The sequence below is a fragment of the Coregonus lavaretus genome, assembly GCF_964263955.1.
Source record: "Coregonus lavaretus genome assembly, chromosome: 8".
Lineage (NCBI taxonomy): Eukaryota > Metazoa > Chordata > Actinopteri > Salmoniformes > Salmonidae > Coregonus > Coregonus lavaretus.
In genome coordinates, this window is record NC_139995.1 from 1,922,376 (window position 1) to 1,948,685 (window position 26,310).

The window sequence follows — 26,310 nt, forward strand, 5'->3', positions numbered from 1 at the left end:
ATAAGCATATAATTTGCTTGCATTTTACCTTCTTCAGTGATCAACTACTGTTCATTTGGGAATCACAGCTGTCAGCATGAGTGTGTGGGTGTACTCAATGGCTATTTCTGCCGCTGTGCTGTGGGATACACGCTCCAGGAGGATGGCAAGACCTGCCAGAGTAAGTTTCTACACACTTTAAAGGTCCAATGCAGACGTTTTTATCTCAATATGAAATCATTTCTGGGTAACAATTAAGTACAGTACCTTACTGAGATTGTTTTCAATTAAAATGGTTAAAAATAAACAAAAATAGCTTCTTAGCAAAGAGCAATTTCTCAAGAAAGAATTTAGCTAGGACTGCGTGGGAGTGGTCTGAGTGGGGAGGGGAAAACTGAAAACTAGCTGGTATTGGCAGAGAGGTTTGGAACTCTCTTATTTGTCTATTAGCTAATTTACTGCCAGGTGATGTCACCAGGCAGGCCAAACCTCCATCCAACCAAACAAGGCTGAAATTTCAGGCGGTCTTACACTAAAAGGGCATTATCATCAATTTCACAGTATTATTCCAACCTCATATTGTGGAAATATATATAAAGCACAGGAAAATCACGTTTTTGACTGCACTGGGCCTTTAAGAGGCTTGAATCTTCATAAAGCCAAAGGTCCGCTTCAGCGGAAACGGACAAATAGAAACAACTATTTAAGCCAAATACTGAAGTCTATGTAAGATTAATTGACCAAAAACTTTTTTTTACACGAGTCTACACATAGCCATTTGGGTGTACAGCTATTTTACATGGGGAAAATAATTACTCTAATTTGGATGTAAAAAGTGGTGACCATTATCTGTGTGTACTGTTACAGGTAGTCCATACATCTTAATGTGCCGTATGTTCTGAACCAACACTAGATTAATAAACACTAGCTTAATAAGTGGTATGACCTACAGTAGTTACTCCTCTCTACTTAAAAACAAACAAATGAAAAAGCTCTCCAGCTAAACCTTTGTTATCCAATTCACTTTCATTGAGTTTTCTAACTTAATAAATTCCACTGGACTCAACTGGATATGGTCACTTACCTAAGAATACTCAAGAAGGTCTCAAGATCAAACTACTCTTTGACAGATAGGTCCCATGAAGTGAAACCTTATATTTTCCCCAGGCCACATCCATGGATGACTATACCGCCAAACGTAATATCAAAGCCTTTATTCATTTATTACATCATCATACATCTGCCAAAAAAAGTGTATTGGTTATTCCTCCAATTGGTCCATCACATGCACGCATGCATACGCACAGAAATGTATGCAAGTATCTCCAACACTTTTGTACTGTTCTGGACGTTATTTATTTGTGCCAGACGTGTCTACAATTATGTGCTATACACATCTACACATCATTGGTAATACAATAACTCACATGGAAAACAGTCAGAAAGTACATTAGACAGACTGACGGAATATTTTTCTCAGCTGATCCTCAAATCTGCATAACGTTCAAGATGGTTGGGATGATCTGCCATTAGTAGTAAGCTGGACTGCCAGTATAAAGTAAATGGGTCACTTCACCTAAGGTGCACATGCATAATACATGATTACTAGTTATAAGTATGTATGAGCTCATACTGTTTTACTGTCAACGCAATTTGGCAATTTTTCACCACGACTCAAAATATTTTACCTCAGGATCATTATGGAATGATAAGACATTTTAAGACTGTCATAACTGCTTACAATAACTGCATGATAATGCATAATATGTGTGTGCCTTAGTGAAGTGTAATCTGTACATGAAACCACAGCAATGCAGTAATCAGTGTCTCTGTTTTCTATGATACACAGTGATGGACCTGTGTGCTGAGGGGAAGCATGACTGTGAGCAGATCTGTATTGCCTCGCCAGGCGTCTTCACCTGCAACTGCAATGCTGGCTACACTCTCAACAACGACAAGAAGACATGCACAAGTTAGTGAGGCCAAATAGTTGAATGGATTTAGCTAGGAGCAGATTTATCCAACAGCTTATTTAAGCCGGCTGCTTGGTAAGGTTTGCGGTGATCATTGCGAGCACAACAAATCTACATACTGTTCCATATTGATCAAGCCCGAAACCCGCCTTTAAAATATGAATAGTGAAAATCTGTGCTAAAATGTCAATCAATCAATCAAAATTATTGGTAACGATTAACTTTGACTATACAGTGAGGGAAAAAAGTATTTGATCCCCTGCTGATTTTGTACGTTTGCCCACTGACAAAGACATGATCAGTCTATCATTTTAATGGTAGGTTTATTTGAACAGTGAGAGACAGAATAACAACAAAAAATCCAGAAAAACGCATGTCAAAAATGTGGGAAAATAAGTATTTGACCCCCTCTCAATCAGAAAGATTTCTGGCTCCCAGGTGTCTTTTATACAGGCAACGAGCTGAGATTAGGAGCACACTCTTAAAGGGAGTGCTCCTAATCTCAGCTTGTTACCTGTATAAAAGACACCTGTCCACAGAAGCAATTAATCAATCAGATTCCAAACTCTCCACCATGGCCAAGACCAAAGAGCTCTCCAAGGATGTCAGGGACAAGATTGTAGACCTACACAAGGCTGGAATGTGCTACAAGACCATCGCCAAGCAGCTTGGTGAGAAGGTGACAACAGTTGGTGCGATTATTCGCAAATGGAAGAAACACAAAAGACTGTCAATCTCCCTCGGCCTGGGGCTCCATGCAAGATCTCTCCTCGTGGAGTTGCAATGATCATGAAAACGGTGAGGAATCAGCCCAGAACTACACAGGAGGATCTTGTCAATGATCTCAAGGCAGCTGGGACCATAGTCACCAAGAAAACAATTGGTAACACACTACGCCGTGAAGGACTGAAATCCTGAAGCCCGCAAGGTCCCCCTGCTCAAGAAAGCACATATACAGGGCCGTCTGAAGTTTGCCAATGAACATCTGAATGATTCAGAGGAGAACTGGGTGAAAGTGTTGTGGTCAGATGAGACCAAAATCGAGCTCTTTGGCATCAACTCAACTCGCCGTGTTTGGAGGAGGAGGAATGCTGCCTATGACCCCAAGAACATCATCCCCACCGTCAAACATGGAGGTGGAAACATTATGCTTTGGGGGTGTTTTCTGCTAAGGGGACAGGACAACTTCACCGTATCAAAAGGACGATGGACGGGGCCATGTACCGTTAAATCTTGGGTGAGAACCTCCTTCCCTCAGCCAGGGCATTGAAAATGGGTCGTGGGTGGGTATTCCAGCATGACCCAAAACACACGGCCAAGGCAACAAAGGAGTGGCTCAAGAAGAAGCACATTAAGGTCCTGGAGTGGCCTAGCCAGTCTCCAGACCTTAATCCCATAGAAAATCTGTGGAGGGAGCTGAAGGTTCGAGTTGCCAAACGTCAGGCTCGAAACCTTAATGACTTGGAGAAGATCTGCAAAGAGGAGTGGGACAAAATCCCTCCTGAGATGTGTGCAAACCTGGTGGCCAACTTCAAGAAACGTCTGACCTCTGTGATGGCCAACAAGGGTTTTTCCACCAAGTACTAAGTCATGTTTTGCAGAGGGGTCAAATACTTATTTCCCTCATTTAAATGCAAATCAATTTATAACATCCTAATCTCAGCTCGTTACCTGTATAAAAGACACCTGGAAGCCAGAAATCTTTCTGATTGAGAGGGGGTCAAATACTTATTTCCCTCATTAAAAAGCAAATCAATTTATAACATTTTTAACATGCGTTTTTCTGAAATGTTTTGTTGTTATTCTGTCTCTCACTGTTCAAATAAACCTACCATTAAAATTATAGACTGATCATGTCTTTGTCAGTGGGCAAACGTACAAAATCAGCAGGGGGTTAAATACTTTTTTCCCTCACTGTACCCAATACACACAAATCTAAGTAAAGTAATGGAATTAAGAATATATTAATACAAATATGGACGAGCAATGTCAGAGAGGCATAGACTAAGATACAGTAGAATAGTATAGAATACAGTATATACATCTGAGATGAGTAATGCAAGATATGTAAACATTATGTCATGACGTGACTTGCATTAATGTGATGACTGTTATTTATCGAATCAACTAACTATGTTTAATTGTCACTCGATTAAATGAATCATGTAACAATTAACTCATTTGGAATTTGGGGCACCACGGAAGAAGTTGTTTAATGAGTTACCATCTCCCGAATTAAACTCTTAGAAGATATATACAGTGGGGAAAAAAAGTATTTAGTCAGCCACCAATTGTGCAAGTTCTCCCACTTAAAAAGATGAGAGAGGCCTGTAATTTTCATCATAGGTACACGTCAACTATGACAGACAAAATGAGAAAAATTGAACTCGGCGTGTCTTCGATTGGAGTGTTCGTTAGATAGATACTTCAGATGTACCAACGGTTGTCTGAGAGGGATTGTCCTTCCCAACTCGTGTCTTTAGTGAAAGTTCTAGACAACTTTGCATGTACAGCTGCAGACTGATGTGATAAGGTCTAGTGTGTGTTCTTCTTCTCATGTAGAGATCGAGAGTTTCAAAGTTTCTAAATTTCAAATGTATGGAATACCGTCTCACGTTTTCTGGTCTGTTGAGTGTCAACCATTTGTAAAATCCAGCTCCCGCTGCACATCGACTGGTCTTTCTCATTCAAAGTTCTAACCATTCTAAACGTGCAGTCGCCACGCTGACATTTTCTGGTCTTTCTGGTCTAACCATTTTAAGCCGTGTAGCCACAGCTCCACGCTTCCTGGTCTAATGTTAATGTTCTAACCATTCTATACGTGCAGTCGCCACTCTCCCGTTTTCTGGTCTAAAGGTTTATTTATTTTTCAAGGCTTTTTATGCCCTCTGGGTAAAAGGGACATTCCATTATGATCACACAATCTCTGATGTCACTCGGGGCGTGGCTAGTCACTGTGCATAGTTGATATGAAAAACTATTATCTAATTAGAAGACTAAATTCACATTCCTATCTTCACCAAAATACTCTCATACTTAATCATATATTTTATACAACATTTAGATGTAAAGTTGATAGATAGAATATGTACACTTTCCGAATTACAATTATTTATTGATACCATCCTTAATGACATCACAAAATAATAAACAATATGACATGATTATTCTTTAGAGCCCCACTGACCATTACAAACATTTGGTGGTTAGGAATAATGTTCCAATGTCCAATATTTTGACGTTGGAGTTTTTAGGCGGCAAGAGTCTCTCTGTAACAAAGAGATTTCTTTCTTTCCATACTAGATACCAAAAGGTGTCCTTTTCTGCAAACTATTTATGACCGGCTGTTAAGTCATAAAACCGGCCCAACCCCCTTCTCCTCTCCTGTGGGAGAGAGGGGAGGTCTGGCTATCTTTGATCCTCACCAAGGAGAGAGTCATGACAGTTATTAAAGTGACTAGTGTTCCATTTATTAATGTGGCCAGTGATTTCTAATCTATGTATATAGGCATCAGCCTCTAATGTACTAGTGAAGGCTATTTAACAGTCTGATGGCCTTGAGATGGAAGCTGTTTTTCAGTCTCTCGGTCCCAGCTTTGATGCACCTGTACTGACCTTGCCTTCTGGATGATAGCGGGGTGAACAGGCAGTGGCTCGGTTGGTTGTTGTCCTTGATGATCTTTTTGGCCTTCCTGTGACATTGGGTGCTGTAGGTGTCCTGGAGGGCTAGTAGTTTGCCCCCGGTGATGCGTTGGGCAGACCGCAACACACTCTGGAGAGCCCTGTGGTTGCGGGCGGTGCAGTTGCCGTACCAGGCAGTGATACAGCCCGACAGGATGCTCTCAATTGTGCGTCTGTAAAAGTTTGTAAGGGTTTTAGGTGCCAAGACAAATTTCTTCACCACACTGTTTGTGTGGGTGGACCATTTCAGTTTGTCAGTGATGTGTACGCCGAGGAACTTGAAGCTTTCCACCTTCTCCACTGCGGTCCCGTCGATGTGGATAGGGGTGTGCTCCCTCTGCTGTTTCCTGAAGTCCACGATCATCTCCTTTGTTTTGTTGACGTTGAGTGAGAGGGTATTTTCCTGGCACCACACTCTCAGAGCCCTCACCTCCTCCCTGTAGGCTGTCTCATCATTGTTGGTAATCAAGCCTACTACTGTTGTGTTGGCTGCAAACTTGATGATTGAGTTGGAGACGTGCTTGGCCACGCAGTCATGGGTGAACAGGGAGTACAGGATGGGGTTGAGCACGCACTCTTGTGGGGCCCCAGTGTTGAGAATCCGCGAAGTGGAGGAGTGGTTTCCTACCTACCACCTGGGGGCAGTGGTTCACAGGGCGAGGTTCAGACCCAGGGCCTCGAGCTTAATGATGAGCTTGGAGGGTACTATGGTGTTGAATGCTGAGCTAAGCATTCTTACATAGGTATTCCACTAGTACAGATGGGATAGGGCGGTGTGGTGGCGATTGCATCGTCTGTGGATCTATTGGGGTGGTAAGAAAATTGAAGTGGTTCTAGGGTGGCAGGTAAGGTAGAGGTGATATGATCCTTGACTAGTCTCTCAAAGCACTTCATGATGACAGAAGTGAGTGCTACGGGCAATAGTCATTTAGTTCAGTTATTTTTCAAAATGTACTAAAACATTTCATCCCTTTTGGCATAATCACTAACTGGCAGAAGCACCATAATGATGACACTATGCTGTCATTGTAATGTTGCATCTATTAAGATAACTAAATATGAGCTCTTGCATAGCATTTGATGAATGTATTCAACCTAGGGTCCGTGGCCCCGTAGGGGTCTGCCGAGGTACTGCATGTGGTCCACGAAAATATATATAATTATTTGTTTCACTTAAAAAACATATATATTTTCGTGGACCACCTGCAGTACCTCGGCAGAACCCTAAGGGGCCACGGAAAAAAAAAAACCCCGGAAATATCACATATACCTAAGTATTCAGACCGTTTACTCAGTACTTTGTTGAAGCACCTTTGGCAGCGATTACAGCCTTGAGTCTTCTGGGGTATGACGCTACAAACTTGGCACACCTGTATTTGGGGAGTTTCTCCCATTCTCTGCAGATCCTCTCAAGCTCTGTCAGGTTGGATGGGGAGCGTCGCTGCACAGCTATTTTCAGGTCTCTCCAGAGATGTTAGATCGGGTTCTAGTCCGGGCTCTGGCTGGGCCACTCAAGGACATTCAGAGACTTGTCCCGAAGCCACTTCTGCGTTGTCTTGGCTGTGGGCTTAGGGTCGTTGTGCTGTTGGAAGGTGTACCTTCGCCCCAGTCTGAGGTCCTGAGCGCTCTGGAGCAGGTTTTCATCAAGGATCTCTCTGTACTGTGCTCCGTTCATCTTTCTCTCGCTCCTGACTAGTCTCCTCGTTCCTGCCGCTGAAAAACATCCCCACAGCATGTTGCTGCCACCACCATGCTTCACCGTAGGGATGGTATTGGCCAGGTGATGAGCGGTGCCTGGTTTCCTCCAGACATGACGCTTGGCATTCAGTTTAATCTTGGTTTCATCAGACCAGAGAATCTTGTTTCTCATGGTCTGAGAGTCCTTTAGGTGCCTTTTGGCAAACTCCAAGCGGGCTGTCATGTGCCTTTTACTAAGGAGTGGCTTCCGTCTGGCCACTCTACCATAAAGGCCTGATGGGTGGAGTGCTGCAGAGATGGTTGTCCTTCTGGAAGTTTCTCCCATTCCCACATAGGAACTCTGGAACTCTGTCAGAGGCTCTTCTCCCCCGATTGCTCAGTTTGGCCGAGCGGCCAGCTCTAGGAAGAGTCTTGGTGGTACTAAACTTCTTCCATTTAAGATTGACGGAGGCCACTGTGTTCTCGGGGATCTTCAATGCAACAGAAATGTTGGGGTACCCTTTCCCAGATCTGTGCCTCAACATAATCCTGTCTCAGAGTTCTACGGACAATTCCTTCAACCTCATGGCTTGGTTACTTATGTAAATAAGGTATTTCTGTTTTTGTTTTTAATAAATTTGCAAAAATGTCAAAAAAACTGTTTTCGCTTTGTCATTATGGGGTATTGTGTGTAGATTGATGAGGGAAAAAATGAATTTAATCCATTTTAGAATAAGGCTGTAACGTAACAAAATGTGGAAAAAGTGAAGGGGTCTGAATACTTTCCAAATGCCCTAATCACAGTCAACACACATCTATTTTGTAACAACAAGATCATGGAATGAAATAGAATAAATGTGAAAATTATATTTCCCCCCCAAATTTTTTTAGAAGTGCATATAGGCCAACCTGATGATATGTGGCTGCTGTGTTAAACAATGAATGGCTTTTTCTCGAATTCATTGATGATCAGATACTTCAGTTGTAACTGGTTCTGTTGCGATACATTTTTACAGTTGATAGACAACTTTAGCACTGTTCCAAACTTAGACTATCCTCCTTTTTAACAATAGCCTGTATAGAAATCAATCAATTTCCGGTTCTGCAGCATGCCCGCATTCGTTGTCATGCTCTGTTGTGGTATTACAAAATATTATACTTGTCTCCAGTCATGTAAAATGACGTAGAATTGCATTAAATGCATTTATAAAATAAATGTTTTTCTTGGACCGCAAATAAGATGATAGATTCATACAGTGCTTTTATTATAATTGATATATTTTCACCATAGGAAATGTAATCCCCATTTGCAAGGGTGGAATTGTCAATGTGTATTTTTCGCCTGGTGTTGTCTTGACGGTAGATGGCTGGTGGAGGATATGTGTCTTTTTATGTTTAGGCCCTGATGTAGGAGCTTGTATACGGTGGAGACTTTGCTATTTACCTCAATCTATTGAGGTTAAAGAGTCTGCTGTTGTGTACATCATTTGGACTCCCTGATGCAAATGTTGGCCTGTGAAGTTGATGGCTAGCCTGGCTTACACCAGACCACATGGTACTGTGTACCGACTGTCAACTGTTGATATGTTAACAATAGTTTTAGTGATACGTTTTGAGTGATTGCACTGATTGGTTATCACCAACTTTTTTTCTTTGGGTGTTGAAACCTCTCAGTGTTTGTATTTGAAAAACAAGGCCCCCCTTGCTTGTGTTGGTGTAAGTATTTTCCTGGTGGTGTACAGAAAGGAGAGGGCTCTGTATTTCCCACAAATATGTCTTTTAAAAGATGGTAATGAGAGTGTCCCTGAGTGTGGAGATGTTCTTCTTGTGCCAGATCTTCAACAGCAGAGCATATACACTACATGACCAAAAGTATGTGGACACCTGCTAGTTGAACATCTCATTCCAAAATCATGGGCTCCACTCTTCTGGGAAGGCTTTCCACTAGATGTTGGAACATTGATGCAGGGACTTATTTCCATTCAGCCACAGGAGCATTAGTGAGGTTGGGCGCTGATGTTGGGCGATTATGCCTGGCTCGCAGTCGGCGTTCCAATTCAACCCAAAGGTGTTCGATGGGTTTGAGGTCAGGGCTCTGTGCAGGCCAGTCAAGTTCTTCCACACCGATCTCGACAAGCCATTTCTGTATGGACCTCGCTTTGTGCACGGGGGCATTATCATGCTGAAACAGGAAAAGGCCTTCCCCAAACTGTTGCCACAAAGTTGGAAGCACAGAATCGTCTAGAATGTCATTATATGCTGTAGCGTTAATATTTCCCTTCTGGGAACTAAGGGGCCTATCCCGAACCATGAAAAACAACCCCAGACCATTATTCCTCCTCCACCAAACTTTGCAGTTGGCACTATGCATTCGGGCAGGTAGCGTTCTCCTGGCATCCGCCAAAACGAGATTCGTCCATCGGACTTCCAGATGGTGAAGCGTGATTCACGACTCCAGCCAACACTTGGCATTGCGCATGGTGATCTTAGGCTTGTGTGCGGCTTCTTGGCCATGGAAACCTATTTCATGAAACAGTTCTGACGTTGCTTCCAAGGCAGTTTGGAACTCGGTAGTGAGTGTTGCAACCGAGGACAGACGATTTTGCTTTTATTGACAATTACATTCAGTTTATGCAAAGAGTCAATATTTGCAGTGTTGACCCTTCTTTTTCAAGACCTCTGCAATCTGCCCTGGCATGCTGTCAATTAACTTCTGGGCCACATCCTGACTGATGGCAGCCCATTTTTTGCATAATCAAGGCTTGGAGTTTGTCCGAATTTGTATTTGTTTGTCCACCCGCCTCTTGAGGATCAACCACAAGTTCTCAATGGGATTAAGGTCTGGGGAGTTTCCTGGCCATGGACCCAAAATGTCGATGTTTTGTTCCCCAAGCCACTTAGTTATCACTTTTGCCTTATGGCAAGGTGCTCCATCATGCTGGAAAAGGCATTGGTCGTCACCAAACTGTTCTTGGATGGTTGGGAGAAGTTGCTCTCTGAGGATGTGTTGGTACCATTCTTTATTCATGGCTGTGTTCTTAGGCAAAATTGTGAGTGAGCCCACTCCCTTGGCTGAGAAGCAACCCCACACATGAATGGTCTCAGGATGCTTTACTGTTGGCATGACACAGGACTGATTTTAGTGCTCACCTTGTCTTCTCCGGACAAGGTGTTTTCCGGATGCCCCAAACAATCGGAAAGGGGAGAAATCAGAGAAAATGACTTTACCCCAGTCCTCAGCAGTCCAATCCCTGTACCTTTTGCAGACTATCAGTCTGTCCCTGATGTTTTTCCTGGAGAGAAGTGGCTTCTTTGTTGCCCTTCTTGACACCAGGCTATCCTCCAAAAGTCTTCGCCTCACTGTGCGTGCAGATGCACTCACACCTGCCTGCTGCCATTCCTGAGCAAGCTCTGCACTGGTGGTGCCCCGATCCCGCAGCTGAATCAACTTTAGGAGACGGTCCTGGCGCTTGCTGGACTTTCTTGGGCACCCTGACGCCTTCTTCACAACAATTGAACCTCTCTCCTTGAAGTTCTTGATGATCCGATAAATAGTTGATTTAGGTGCAATCTTACTAGCAGCAATATCCTTGCCTGTGAAGCCCTTTTTGTGCAAAGCAATGATGACGGCACGTGTTTCCTTGCAGGTAACTATGGTTAACAGAGGAAGAACAATGATTTCAAGCACTACCCTCCTTTTAAAGCTTCCAGTCTGTTATTCTAACTCAATCTGTTAAGCTATGGTTAAACCCAGCACTCAGAGAAACAAAACACGACTAAGGGAGTGGAAGAAACAAAAATTATTTTAATAAAAGTTCAATTTGTCTTAGTCCAAAAACAACTGAAGAAAAGGAACAGAGTGGGCTAGTCGGCTCCGGAGGAAGGAGAGGCTGAGGCAGGCAGGCAGGCAGGAAGGCAGGCATGTCTGAACTGAAGACAAAACAAACGACAGGTTAAGGAGAGTAAAGAGCCAGGCTGAAGACAAAGACAATTTAACTCTACTGGTGAGCCAAGTTACCGCTCAAGTAAGAACAACGATCTGGCGCCGGTGGAGAGCCATGCCCAGGAATTAGTAGTGCAGGTTGATGAGAGAATAGGATGCAGCTGCGTAGGCAGGAATCACTGGAAACAAACCGCAGCTGCACAGGAGAGGCAGATCCTGAGCACGCCCCCCGATCCACTCCAGACACACACCGGCAGACGCACCAACATAATGGGGACAAACACACATACAGATACAACAGACAAAGAGGGGACAAAACAAGGAGGAAGGGAAACAGAAAAGGGAGAGACAAGCTGCCCACATAACAGTACCCCCCCCCTCAATGGTCGCCACCTGGCGACCCACCAGGCCTGTCAGGGTTGTCGTGATGGAAGTCCGTGATCAGCTGAGGATCCAACACAAAACGCTTAGGGACCCAAGACCTCTCCTCAGGTCCATAACCTTCCCAATCGACTAGGTATTGGAGACCCCTACCCCGCCTCCGAGAGTCCAGGAGCCTACTGACGGTGTAGGCCGGATGGTCGTCAATGAGGCGAACAGGTGGAGGTGGATCTGCCGGCGGACACAAAAGGCTGGAGGACACAGGTTTCAGTTGGGAGACGTGGAAAGTAGGGTGTATCTTCATGGCTGAAGGCAACTTCAAACGAACCGCAGCGGGGTTAACGATGGACTCCACCACAAACGGACCCAGGTACCGAGCAGACAGCTTGCGTGATTTGGTACGAAGAGGTACGTTCTTTGATGACAGCCAAACTTCTTGACCAGGATGAAACACAGGTGCGGGAGTCCTGCTCCTATCCGCTGTCGTCTTGTTCCTGTCGGTGGTCCGAAGCAACGCTTCCCGAGCGTCGCTCCACACTCTGGCAGCGGCGGAGGTTCTCCTGAACCGAAGGAACAGCCAATTCCTTCTCCTGAGCAGGAAACAGAGGGGGTTGATAACCCATGGTTACTTCGAAGGGTGAAAGGCCGGTGGCAGAGGTGGTGAGGGAGTTGTGGGCGTACTCTATCCAAGGCAGATGTTTGGCCCAGGATGATGGATGTTGAGCAGCCACACAACGAAGGGTTGCTTCGAGGTCTTGATTGGCTCTTTCTGTTTGACCGTTGGTCTGGGGATGAAACCCTGAGGACAGACTAACGGAAGCACCCAAAGCAGAACAGAAAACCTTCCAAACACGGGAAGTAAACTGTGGGCCTCTATCAGATACGATGTCCACAGGTATTCCATGGGGACGGAATACATGTTGGACTAGGAGGTCCGCTGTCTCACTGGCAGACGGTAATTTTGGTAATGCTATATAGTGAACAGATTTAGAGAATCTGTCCACAATGGTAAGTATAGTATCATTACCTTCAGACTTGGGTAGGCCGGTGACAAAATCCATGGCTATGTGGGACCAGGGACGGCTGGGAACTGGGAGGGGTAGCAGCAGCCCCGAAGGGGACTGATGGGAGGCTTTGCCCCAAGCACAGGTTGAACAGGCTGCCACAAAAGCCCGAACGTCAGTTTCCATTGAAGGCCACCAAAAATATCTCTTAAGCAGCGTCAACGTGCGTCTCATCCCAGGGTGACCAGCAAAACGGGAGGTGTGAATCCACTGCAACACCTGAGACCGGACCGTCTCGGGAACAAAGAGTAGGTTGGGAGGTCCATCACCCGGTCCCGGGTCCGTGGCAAGTGCAGTCTTCACAAGAGACTCGATCTCCCACTGTACTGCCGCCACGACGCATGAGGAAGGTAGGACTGCCTCAGGCTCGCTGGTCTCCGAAGGGTCAGCAAACTGGCGGGACAAAGCATCTGGTTTAACATTTCTTGACCCCGGTCTGTATGTTAGAATAAAGTTAAACCTACTAAAAAACAGGGCCCATCTGGCTTGGCGTGAGTTGAGTCTCTTAGTGGCTTGGATGTAAGCCAAGTTTTTGTGGTCTGTCCAGACCACAAACAGCAGTTCAGCTCCATCCAGCCAGTGCCGCCATTCTTCCAGTGCTAGCTTGACCGCCAGCAGTTCCCGGTTTCCAACGTCGTAATTCCGTTCTGTGGGTGACAATTTCTTGGAAAAAAAAGCACAGGGGTGAAGCTTTTGGTCAGTGGGGGAGCGCTGGGAGAGGACTGCTCCCACACCTGAATCAGACGCGTCCACCTCCACAATAAACTGCAGAGAGGTATTGGGGTGTATCAACACGGGGGAGGTGGAAAACAGTTCCTTCAAAACCCCTACCGCCTGCTCCGCCTCAGGGGACCACAGAAAAGGGACTTTTGGGGATGTGAGTCTAGTAAGGGGTGCCACCACTTTACTAAAACCCTTAATGAATCTACGGTAGAAGTTAGCAAAGCCCAAAAATCATTGAAGTTGCTTACGGGTGGTGGGTGTGGGCCATTCCGTCACTGCCCGGATCTTCTCGGGGTCCGCCTTCACCTGCCCGCTCTCAATGATGAAACCAAGGAACGATGTAGACTGTTTGTGGAACTCACACTTTTCTGCTTTGATGTACAGCTTATTCTCCAAGAGCCGTTGAAGGACTTGACGGACGTGTGACTCATGCTCCTCGGGTGACTTGGAAAAAACAAGAATATCATCCAGGTATACAAAGACAAAACGGTTCAAAAAATCCCTAAGAACATCGTTCACCATGGCTTGGAATACAGCAGGGGCGTTTGAGAGCTCAAAGAGCATGACCAAATACTCAAAATGCCCCAGTGGAGTGTTGAAAGCGGTTTTCCACTCATCTCCCTTTCGGATTCTGACAAGGTGATAAGCGTTCCTGAGGTCGAGCTTGGAGAAAACTGTGGCGCCATGCAGAGGTTCAAAAGCTGAGTTGATGAGTGGAAGGGGATACTTGTTTTTAACAGTTATGTTGTTTAAACCCCTGAAATCGATACAGGGGCGTAATGACTTGTCTTTCTTTTCAACTAAAAAGAAACCTGCACCCAAAGGAGACGACGAGGGACGGATTATGCCCGAGAATCACCAATATACTGCTCCATTGCCTCTCTTTCCGGTCGGGACAGATTGTATAAGCGACTAGAGGGCAAGGGAGCACCAGGAAGCAGTTCAATAGGGCAATCATAAGGCCTATGTGGTGGTAGAGACAGAGCCTTGTCCTTACTGAAAACCTCAGCTAAGTCATGGTATTCTTTGGGGACAGATGACAGATCGGGAGGAGCTGAGGGATGAGTTGGGTTACACTTAGTGGGGGGAACCGCTGACCTAAGGCACTCTGAATGGCAGTTAGTGCTCCAACTGAGAATGGTGTGACGTGTCCAATCAATTTGTGGGTTGTGAAGAGCCAACCAGGAGAAGCCAAGGATTAGGGGGGTAGCTGAGCCAGACATAACTCTTAACTGAATGCTTTCACAATGATTGCCAGAAATCACTAGGGAAACGGGGGTGGTTTGATGAGTTATCTCCGCGAGGAGGCGCCCATCAAGGGCTGTGACTCGAATGGGGGTAGGTAGTGGCTCCACGGGGATACGAGCTTGTGTAACGAACTGGTGGCTAATAAAGTTGTCTTCTGCACCTGAGTCTATGAGAGCTGAGAGTGGCAGGGAATGACTCTGGAAACGTAAGGTTACAGGTACTTGTAATCGGGGAATGATGGGTTCAGGATCTAACTCTGGGCTCGCAAGTAGACCCACCGTTACGAGCGAGCCTTGTCTTTTGGTCGCTTAGGGCATGTAGCCAGAATGTGTGTGGCGTCTCCACAGTACAGGCATTCACCCGCCTGGAGGCGCCGTTGCCGCTCTGCTGGAGGTAGTCGAGCTCGACCCACTTGCATTGGTTCCTCCTCTGTGCTCGGGATGGGATCAGGAACAAGAAGCTGCCGGCTCCGGGGAGTCGAGACTCGAGTGGTTGAAGGCTGGGGAACTCGTCCTCCTAGATGTGGCCGACCGCCTCTCTCCCGATGCCTCTCCCGCAACCGGTTGTCTAGCTTAATGGACAGGGAAACGAGAGAATGTAAATCATGTGGCTCGTCACGAGCAGCCAGTTCATCCTTAATGGCTTCATTCAAACCGTTTAGAAATGCTCCTTGAAGTGCCACATTGTTCCACTTGGAGTCCGCTGCCAAAGTCCAGAACTCAATAGAGTACTCAGCCACACTGTTAGAACCCTGCCTCAAATTAAAAAGTATCTTGGAGGAATTACCCACATGGACAGGATGGTCAAAAACAGTCTTCAATTTAGCAGAAAAATCAGCAAAATTCAATCCAGTCAAAGTTTGATTTGAGCACACAGCCTCAGGCCAAACCAGAGCTCTCCCTCTTAACAGCCCCAGAACATAATGTACCTTAGAGGAATCAGTAGAAAACGACAGTGGTCTCTGCCGAAAAATCAAGTCACACTGAAGCAAAAATCCCCGGCACTTGTCCAATTCTCCATTGAACGGTTCAGGCGACGTGACAGGGGGTTCCCGATGGAACGAAGCCTGCATAATGTCAGAGGAAACAACTTGGGGTGCAGCAAACTGGGGGTCAGAGAGAGATGGAGAACTGATAACAGACAATTTAGAGACTTGTGTTGTTAACTGAGTCACCTGGTTCAGTAGTTGATGATTATTTTCCAAAAGAGTCCGAATCAATTGGTCATGCTGTCCTAGCAACGTTCCTTGAGCCTGGATAGCTTGTTGGAAGCTGTCTTTGTTTGCCCCGTGCTGTTTCTCTGTTGGGTCCAGGGCCAGATCGTTCTGTTAAGCTTTGGTTAAACCCAGCACTCAGAGAAACAAACCACGACTAAGGGAGTGGAAGAAACAAAAATTATTTTAATAAAAGTTCAATTTGTCTTAGTCCAAAAACAACTGAAGAAAAGGAACAGAGTGGGCTAGTCGGCTCCGGAGGAAGGAGAGGCTGAGGCAGGCAGGCAGGCAGGCAGGCAGGCAGGCAGGTTGGGAGGTATGTCTGAACTGAAGACAAAACAAACGACAGGTTAAGGAGAGTAAAGAGCCAGGCTGAAGACAAAGACAATTTAACTCTACTGGTGAGCCAAGTTACCGCTCAAGTAAGAACAACGATCTGGCGCCGGTGGAGAGCCATGCCCAGGAATTAGTAGTGCAGGTTGATGAGAGAATAGGATGCAGCTGCGTAGGCAGGAATCACTGGAAACAACCCGCAGCTGCACAGGAGAGGCAGATCCTGAGCACGCCCCCCGATCCACTCCAGACACACACCGGCAGACGCACCAACATAATGGGGACAAACACACATACAGATACAACAGACAAAGAGGGGACAAAACAAGGAGGAAGGGAAACAGAAAAGGGAGAGACAAGCTGCCCACATAACACAATCAGCATGAGTGATCTCCAGCCTTGTCCTCGTCAACACTCTCATCTGTGTTAATGAGAGAATCACTGACATGATGGCAGATGGTCTTTTTGTGGCAGGGCTGAAATGCAGTGGAAATGTTTTTTGGGGATTAAGTTCATTTTCATGGCAAAGAGGGACTTTGCTATTAATTGCAATTCATCTGATCACTCTTCATAACATTCTGGAGTATATGCAAATTGCCATCATCAAAACTGAGGCAGCAGACTTTGTGAAAATTTGTATTTGTGTCATTCTCAAAACTTTTGACCACGACCTGTCAGCAACGGGTGTGGCTGAAATAGCCGAATCCACTAATTTGAAGGGGTGTCCACATACTTTTGTATATATAGTGTAGCTACCTCAATCATTATTTTAAATCATTTTGGTGACTTCACAGCAATTGATAGCTGGCTAGCTAGCAGGCTCAGCAAAATAAAAATGCCCCTATATACAGCCACGTCTCATAGTCATGAGATTTGTAAATGAAAGAGGAATATAATAATACCAATCGAATAGAGTTTCTCCATCTCCCCATTCAGAGTATTTGTGGCGCAGCACAGAAATGCCCTTATCCAGATTGTGTGACAAAGGCATTTCCTAACAGACCTGCTACCTCAAGCAGACAGAGACGCAAGAACAATTCGTCTGCCAGCTCAGGGACAATTTCATAAACGGGAGACATTAGAGATGCGAAAAAACATGGTTGTGTTTTGTTCTACCTCGGGTAGAGGTATCTAGACTAAGAGTCAAAAGTTTATATTAAGTCTAAAATGACCACATGGTTGCTTTTGCGCCCATCATTTCCCTTGCTGTTGTTGTGCTTTGAAAATCATGTCTGTTTTCCCTCTGGATGGGAGAAAACCACACTGCGATTATGGGATTTCTTCTGACAGGAGTAGGAGTCGGTTGGCCAGCATGCAGGTAAGTAATTTCCTGGTGGTATTTAGGAGGGAAATGCCTTTGTATTTCCCACAAATCTGCCTCCTACCCCATTTTAAAGATCAGGGTGTCCCTGAATGGTTTGATTCATTCTGAAAGTTGCGATATTCAGTTCTACAACCCATGGTAATGTTGGAAGATCAGTGTACATAGAATTATAATATGGAGAATAGTGTACAGTATAGGCTATACAGTACCATCGTCTATTGTCTCCATCGGGTTCAAACTGTTACGGCTTGGTCTGCGCTCTGCTCCATAACGATTGAATAAGCCTACATGTCATTTTTTAAATAATATCAACTGTTACTAATGATCCTTTGCAACAACCACATGGCCATGAGAGCGTTTACAGAGGAAGCAAATAAAGGTAAACAAAACAATGTAATTAGTTCTCTCCACCGGGATTAGATTGATTCATCATCCTTCAGCAGCTTTTTCAGGATATTTTGTATTAGTTTTTCTGACAGAAGAGTGTATTGCATTTGGTTAGGAGAAGAACTACATTTTAGTTGGTATTGCCGGTACCTTGCTTTTCAATTGTGCCTCTTCAATGGTTGTGGTCCCAGCCAAACCCTATGAATTCCTGGTTAATCAGCTGGTTTACCTTTTCAGAAGAAGGTGTAGCTGCCTTTGTCTTCCTTCAGTTGCCCTTCATCTGCCAGTTGGGTTTTGGCGAGGGCAGCACTGTGAATCCAATATCTTCTCAGTTCTCTTGGAATGATCGCAGTTCATCTCTCAGGTTGATCACTGTTCACATTGTTCATCAGAGTTTGAACGTTCCACGCTCCAAAATGAAAATGTTTGGTTTCTGAAGAAGAGGTGATCCTACTGGCAACTCCAATGGCATGGAGCCCGTGACGATTGAGGACCTCTCGCTACTGCAGTCTTCCTCCACCTTTACAACCATTGTGACCATTCTCTTCTGCCTGCTCTGCAGTTAAGGTCTTTGTTGGATCACACTTTGCCTGTAACCTCTGACCTTACCGCCACGGGTGAGCCCCTACCAGGAGCTTAAGCTCCAGACAGCATCTCAGCAACTCGACCACGGCAAGGTGGTGATCCCTGGTGACCCTGGGTCATTATGGGATGATACTAAGACATTATAAGAATGTGATACATGATTATAATGACTGCAGGATAATGCATTATACGTCTTAGTGAAGTGTAACCTGGACATGAGTGTCTCTGTTTTTTTTTCTGTCACACAGTGACAGACCTGTGTGCTGAGGGGAAGCATGACTGTGAGCAGATCTGCATCGCTTCCCCAGGCGCCTTCACCTGTGACTGCAACATTGGATTCACCCTCAACGCTGGCAAAAAGACCTGCACACGTTAGTGAGGCCATCATCAGACCAAACAGTAGAATGCATAGGGGTAGATGTATACAACAGCGTATTTGAGGTGGCTGCTGGGTGAGATTTGTGGTGAACATTGCGAGCTCAACAAATCTACATACTATTCTGTATTTATCAAGCTTGAGATCCGCCATTAAAATACATATTTTCTGTCCTTATTACTTGCACACAACAGGATTTTGTTGAAATTTCTGATCAGACCTGAGTTCAAATAGTATGTGTTTTCTTTCTTAGATTTTTAGCGTTTGATTGAGCCTGCCAGGAGTGCCAGTTTGCACCTTTGGGACTATGTCATTGGTTGAAGTGCTCCAAGTAAGCTCAATCAAAAGCAGCCAAAGTATTCAAAACAATACAAATACTATTTGAACCCAGGTCTGTTTCTTATATAAACATATGTGCTGTTGGTCACAATCAAAAAACATTAAGTTGCCTTTAAGCCATGTAGTTCATCTTTAACTACATTGGTAACAGAATGCAATTACTGGCTAGCTTGTGCTACCAGCTTATCCGAACAAAAGTTAGCATTTAGCAAATATTTTTCTACACCCGAAAATGACAACTTCTAAATGTTATGCAGCGGAAACAGCCAAACCTATCAAAATCGGATTTTAGTTGCCGCATTGTAAGCCTCTTCGAAATTTGATAAATGTGCACTTTGTTAGTATGAGCTTTTTTGAATGGTTGCCAATGACAGTGTCCTTGTGCTATCCCCCACGGCGTTCCATTGATCCCGGACATAACCTACGACACTACACACTTCTCATCCACTGCCCCTCAGTTTGTCAGTCTCTCCATGTGTGTTTGTTGTCCACAGATCTTGACCTGTGTAACACAGTGGAGCATGGCTGTGAGCACCAGTGTGTCAGTACCCCAGGATCCTACTACTGCATCTGCCCTGAGGCACAGCTACTGGCGGAGGATGGAAAAGGCTGTGGAAGTAAGCATACTTCACACACCCACTGAGTACAATAATGAATACCCTCTACAACTCCTGTGGTTCACCAGGATGCAATGGCTCTATACAACTACTACTATTCAGTTGTCCCTCTGTAGTATCTAGAATATCATATCTAATGTGCTCTAGGACTAGAACTGGAATTACATAACCTACAAATAAAACCTCTTCCTAAATAAAATATTTAGCCAGGTAAGTCATTGAGAATTATACTTTTTTTACAATAAGTACCTGGTAACATGCATAATAACTGCACATCCCACAGTGTATTATTTAAAAACAAATACCAAATGTGTTTTGTTTTTTTGTTCGGTAGGTTATAGGTACATTATCCATTACCTGCAGGCTACCACTCAAAAGAAGAAGAAAAACTAAGAAATATATACAGAGTTTAATTAATAATATATTCAGTATAAACAGGAAAATAAAATCAAAAAGAAGTGGGCCTCCACCCCCAACCTCCCATCTCATTCTCCCAACCCCGCCCAGCCAACATGTCACCATCCCAGATAATGTATTTATAAATCCCATCATTGGGTGGTTCGGTAGTTGGGTTTCCCAAGGGACTCCATAGGCCAGCATAGCTGACCTATTTTGTAAATATATAAACGATTATTTGACTGATAATGTGTATGTATCTTTCAAATCTTGGAATGTTCTCAAACCATTACTGTCCATGATATTGGCAAGGGTACTGATTCCACATTTGGACTATTGGGGGGATGCAAAAGACTGCCCTCCAGATCACAAGGCATTATTGTGAAATAGGGAGCATGGGCATACCGTTTTGCGCCAATAGAAATTGTGTGAGCAATAATAGGACCGAAGCGATGTTTACATTGTTTAAGGGATATATCAGTGAAGACCACCTCTTCCAGGGCAATAGGAGACAACATATTTCTCTCTATACTCAGCCAGGGGGTGGAAGAATCATGTCTAAACTAATTTAGGATTGGGCGAAATGCTAGCGCCTAGAAATACAATTTATAGTTTGGTACGAATAGTCCTCCTACGTCTTTCCTTATATACATTTTCAAAAGCTTTTTCTTCATCGAGAGATAATACAGCCCAAGGAGCTGTTGTTTCTGATGAATCCCACAGTGTTTTATGAAATACCTACAATCCTTGCATGGTAAATGCAACAAGGGCATGTTACTGTATGAAAAGTGCCCTGATTCCCCCCATGTCCCACCCAGCCTGCAGATCAGCCAACATCGACCTGGTCCTCCTCATCGACGGCTCCAAGAGTGTGCGTCCCCAGAACTTTGAGCTGGTCAAGCAGTTTGTCAACCAGGTGGTGGACTCCCTGGACGTGTCGGCGCATGGGACACGAGTGGGCCTAGTGCAATACTCCAGTCGCGTGCGCACCGAGTTCGCCCTCAACATGTACCAGACGGCGGATGACATCAAGAAGGCGGTGATGAACGTGGAGTACATGGAGAAGGGCACCATGACGGGCCTGGCTCTCAAGCACATGGTGGAGAACAGCTTCTCAGAGGCCGAGGGCGCCCGCAAGAACGTCCCTCGCGTGGGCCTGGTCTTCACTGATGGCCGCTCTCAGGACGACATCACCGAGTGGGCCAAGAAAGCCAAAGAAGCAGGTAGGTGACACAGGGGCTGTAATATTTATTTGCCTGATTTATTATAAAGCTCCTGCAGTAATGTTTACATAGGACCAAGAGTGTTAAGATGAGATTATCGTTCTATAATGAGAAGTCATATAAGATGGTTTTGAAATGTAAAAGCCTACTACTTACTACTTTGGTGTGTGGCTAGCTCTTTCAACAAAACAATGCTTGCAATCAAATACAATTCAGGACTTCATCCACCACTTTAGTGAGATACTGCATTGTCCTGTGTGCCAGGTATCACGATGTATGCTGTTGGCGTTGGGAAGGCCGTGGAGGATGAGCTGCGCGAGATTGCCTCGGAACCACTAGACAAGCACTTCTTTTATACCACTGACTTCACTTTCATCAACCAGATAGCAGAGAACCTCAAGCTCAACATCTGTGCAGGTACTCTATTCTATGATCAAAGCAAATCACAACCAGTCAGAATTTGTTATTTTAGAGCACCATCTAGAGTCAGGCAAAGATAATAGAGAGGATAAGGTTAAATACTTTTTACACAATAGACACCTCCTTACATTTCTTAATTTGGAGAGCTTATGAAAGTGATAGAATTAAATAGAAATGTTTTTTTTTCACTGTGTGTGTGTGGTTTCGTGTGGCTCAGTTGGTAGAGCATGGCGCTTGCAACGCCAGGGTTGTGGGTTCAATTCCCATGTGGGACCAGTATGGAAAAAGTATGAAAATGTATGCACTCACTACTGTAAGTCGCTCTGGATAAGAGTGTCTGCTAAATGACTTAAATGTGAATGTGTGTTTTCAGAGGAGAGCCAGGGAGAGATTGAGGTAAAAAACCCATGTGCCTGTGAGAGTCTGGTTGAGTTCCAGCAAGCCACAATGACCAATCTGGAGCAGCTGACAACGAAACATATCCTTTTATACACAGTTCCTGTTCATTTAATGTGAACTTTGTAGCTTGTCCTTTACCTGTTGTAGCATGATGAATTATGTACACACTCGCAGCTGAGGCAAAACTAACACACACCCAAATATTGTTCATTTACACTAGTCAGGGTGCCTGTTCCTCTAGTCTATTTCTTTGATTTTGCACTTGCCAAAATCTTCCCCCCACAAAGCCAGAAAATTGCCCTGAACATAAAATCAACCAGTGTTTGTTATCTCTGGTAAAATGATTGTTTAGCTCTCTGGACAATATTAAACATGATTGGACATCAAAGGGCATAAAGAATACTCAAAACAATCATCAATCTATACGTTAATGTCCAGTTTCCTGGACACAGATTAAGCTTAGTCCTGGATGAAAATGTTATTTCAATGGAGATTCTTCATTCAGCTATTTAGTCCAGGACTAGGCTTAAACTGTGTCCGGGAATTGGCCCAAAATGAAAAGAAAGATTTGGTTAAATTCATCTGTATACAGTACATTTGTGTTGGATTCTGATCACTTTCATTAACGGTAAAAGGTAACATTCATGACCATGTCTGTTCTGTTCTTCATGGGAAACTATCACTTTTAACTCAAGCATAACATACCAAATCTTTCACTAGCCCCCAATTCATCACTGTGGAAAATGGATCAATGTCTACTCAAGGGCTCTAGAAACAGATTTGTCCAAAGAGGGAACACTATCTGAAAGGACAACGTCTGAGAGCGTTTTTTTGTTTCTAAGACCAATTGTTTATTTGTCTTGTAAATGCTTAGCGGTTAGAGGTGATGAGGACCTACAACGGCACTTCTGTTGCAGTGGAATTCGACGTCAGTCCCCATCATGCTATTGCACTGGGTAGCACATAACGATCTTTTGATTGATTATGCACATGGCTACTTTTCATTGGGAGGACATCTTTTTTGTGCAGAGCCTATTATGACATTTGTGCAGAAGGTATCACTAGTGTTATTAGAGAGTATAAAGTGTAGCCTATTGATTAACAAGTATGAGTAGATTTACTGATGGCCATTGATCCAGATTTTTCAGATACTACCTTGTTATTTTGTCCTAACACTTTACTGTTTTGTGATATCAATTACTATAACGAAATGCTTTATGAAGTCTATATACAGTATATATATAAAAAAAAATGTTTTTATAACCATACAGTAGTTACAATGCTTTCGGAAAGTATTCAGACCCCTTGACTTTTTCCACATTTTGTTAAATTACAGCCTTATTCTAAAATGGAAAAAACATCCTTAGCAATCTACACACAATACCCCATAATGACAAAGCACAAACTGTTTTTTAGAAATTTGTGCAAATCTATTAAAAATAAAAAACAGAAATACCTTATTCACATAAGTATTCAGACACTTTGCTATGAGACTCAAAATTGAGCTCAGGTGCATCCTGTTTCCACTGATCATCCTTGAGATGTTTCTACAACTTGAATGGAGTCCACCTGTGGTAAATTCGATTGATTGGACATGATTTGGAAAGGCACACACCTGTCTATATAAGGTCCCACAGTTGACATTGCATGTCAGAGCAAAAACCAAGCCATGAGGTCAAAGGAATTGTCCTTAGAGCTCTGAGACAAGATTTTGTCGAGGCACAGATCTGGCGAAGGGTACCAAAAATTGTCTGCAGCATTGAAGGTCCCCAAGAACACAGTGGCCTCCATCATTCTTAAATAAAGAAGTTTGGAACAACCAAGACTCTTCCTAGAGCTGGCCGCCCGGCCAAACTGAGCAATCAGGGGAGAAGGGTCTAGGTCAGGGAGGTGACCAAGAACCCGATGGTCACTCTGACAGAGCTCTAGAGTTCCTCTGTGGAGATTAGAAGAACCTTCCAGAAAGACAACCATCTCTGCAGCACTCCACCAATCAAGTCTTTATTGTAGAGTGACCAGACAGAGGCCACTCCTAGTAAAAGGCACATGCCAGCCCGCTTGGAGTTTGCCAAAAGGTACCTAAAGTCTCTCAGACCATAAGAAACAAGATTCTTTGGTCTGATGAAACCAAGATTGAACCCTTTGGCCTGAATGCCAAGAGTCACGTCTGGAAGAAACCTGGCACCATCCCTACGGTGAAGCATGGTGGTGGCAGCATGACGCAGCGGCAGGGACTGGGAGACTAGAAAGGATCGAGGCAAAGATGAATGGAGCAAAGTATAGAGAGATCCTTGATGAAAACCTGCACCAGAGCACGAAGGACCTCAGACTGGGGTGAAGGTTCAACTTCCAACAGGACAACGACCCTAAGCACACAGCCAAGACAACGCAGGAGTGGCTTCGGGACAAGTCTCTGAATATCCTTGAGTGGCCCAGCCAGAGCCCGGACTAGAACATCTCTGGAGAGACCTGAAAATAGCTGTGCAGCAACGCTCCCCATCCAACCTGACAGAGCTGAGAGGATCTGCAGAGAAGAATGGGAGAAACTCCCCAAATACAGGTGTGCCAAGCTTGTAGCGTCATACCCAAAAAGAGTCGAGGCTGTAATCGCTGCCAAAGGTGCTTCAACAAAGTACTGAGTACAGTGTCTGAATACTTATGTAAATGTGATATTTCAGTTTTTTGTTTTTGTATAAATTAGCAAACATTTCTAAAAAACTGTTTTGGCTTTGTCATTATGGGGTATTGTGTGTAGATTGATGAGGGGAAAAAACTATTTAATACATTTTAGAATAAGGCTGTAACCTAACAGAATGTGGAAAAAGTCAAGGGGTCTGAATACTTTCCGAAGGCAATGTACCTTAGGTTCTTAATATATATGCATTTAAGTGATATACTGTTGGCCCATTACGTCAGTGTGTGTAACTCAAGTTTTTGCACAGATCTTCCCGTCAACATCAATGCATGATTTATGCCAAAGTCCAAGTTTAGTGCACACATTTCAAGTTAGGATTCGGACCAAAATGAATCCCATTATAATACCATCCGATTATTCTACTACTGACCACAATATCATTCAATTCAACATTTAACTCAGCCCAACTTAATTCGTACAGCCCATTTGACCATAAAATTGAATTATGTGTATATTTCCTTAACCCTTTTCTACTGGCAGGGATGACTGCTCGATTGGAGCACTTGGAGAACCAGCTGCTGTCACGAAAATGAGGGGTGTCATCCATGTAACCCAACAAGGATGTGGAGATGCATTGAGTATAGAGCACTCTTCCTGTCAAGAATGTAACGGGGAAAAACAAGTCCTATTGAATTTCCATGATGTAAATTACCCAAAACAATATTTCATGTACAGTATCTCGTATCAGAGCATGAATGTGCACATTCACTGGACTTAAGTAATGTCAAGCACATCAATAGGAACAGTTGGCACACTACTTACTCTAGATGTAAGCACAGGCAACTAGAAAGTACAGCCATTGCTTATAACTTAAACACAGTATTTTTCCATTCACACACCAGATACCAGTTTTTCTCTGTGCCCTATTTATACTTGATCTGTTTATTATGGTTTGTTAAATGTGATGTATTTATGGCTATTTTTATACCAGCAGTAGGTATCTGAGAAAAGAGAAATTAAGAAGCGTTATTATTACCACTCCATATGATCTAGCCAAGGTCAATTTCAAAGCACCAATCAGTGATTCATAGAAAGTAATATAATGCAATATTTGTAGAGGAATGAATGATAGCACAGTCAAAAAGAGTACAACGAATGGTTCCTGGATTCACAAAAGTGAAATCAAGCGTCACAATTACCCAGATCAAACCAAAACATTACTGTCAAGAGGATGAGATCAAGTACTGTATTAATTTGATCACATTAATTGTCTTACTGGGTAACTATGTATGAAATTGAATGAGGTCATTAATTTATTGGTATATTATGTGAAATCAAATTACCACCCAAAACAAAGGGAAGTTTATGCCCCACCTTTGCTATGGTTTATTTTA

General features: G+C 44.0%; 1 protein-coding gene across 1 annotated transcript in view; it reads left to right on the top strand.

Annotated features, from left to right (window-relative positions):
- LOC311134191 (matrilin-4-like) overlaps positions 1–25,509 on the top strand; it is a gene marked incomplete at both ends in the record, with an annotated part of 42,050 nt that extends 16,541 nt beyond the window's left edge. Inside the window, 7 exons of the mRNA XM_084167802.1 lie at positions 1,829–1,951; positions 18,760–18,882; positions 19,721–19,843; positions 21,058–21,462; positions 21,727–21,879; positions 22,256–22,360; positions 25,451–25,509. Coding sequence (XP_084023928.1) covers positions 1,829–1,951; positions 18,760–18,882; positions 19,721–19,843; positions 21,058–21,462; positions 21,727–21,879; positions 22,256–22,360; positions 25,451–25,509 — 1,091 coding nt within the window. The remainder of the gene's footprint in view (positions 1–1,828; positions 1,952–18,759; positions 18,883–19,720; positions 19,844–21,057; positions 21,463–21,726; positions 21,880–22,255; positions 22,361–25,450) is intronic.
- Positions 25,510–26,310: the final 801 nt, after the last annotated feature.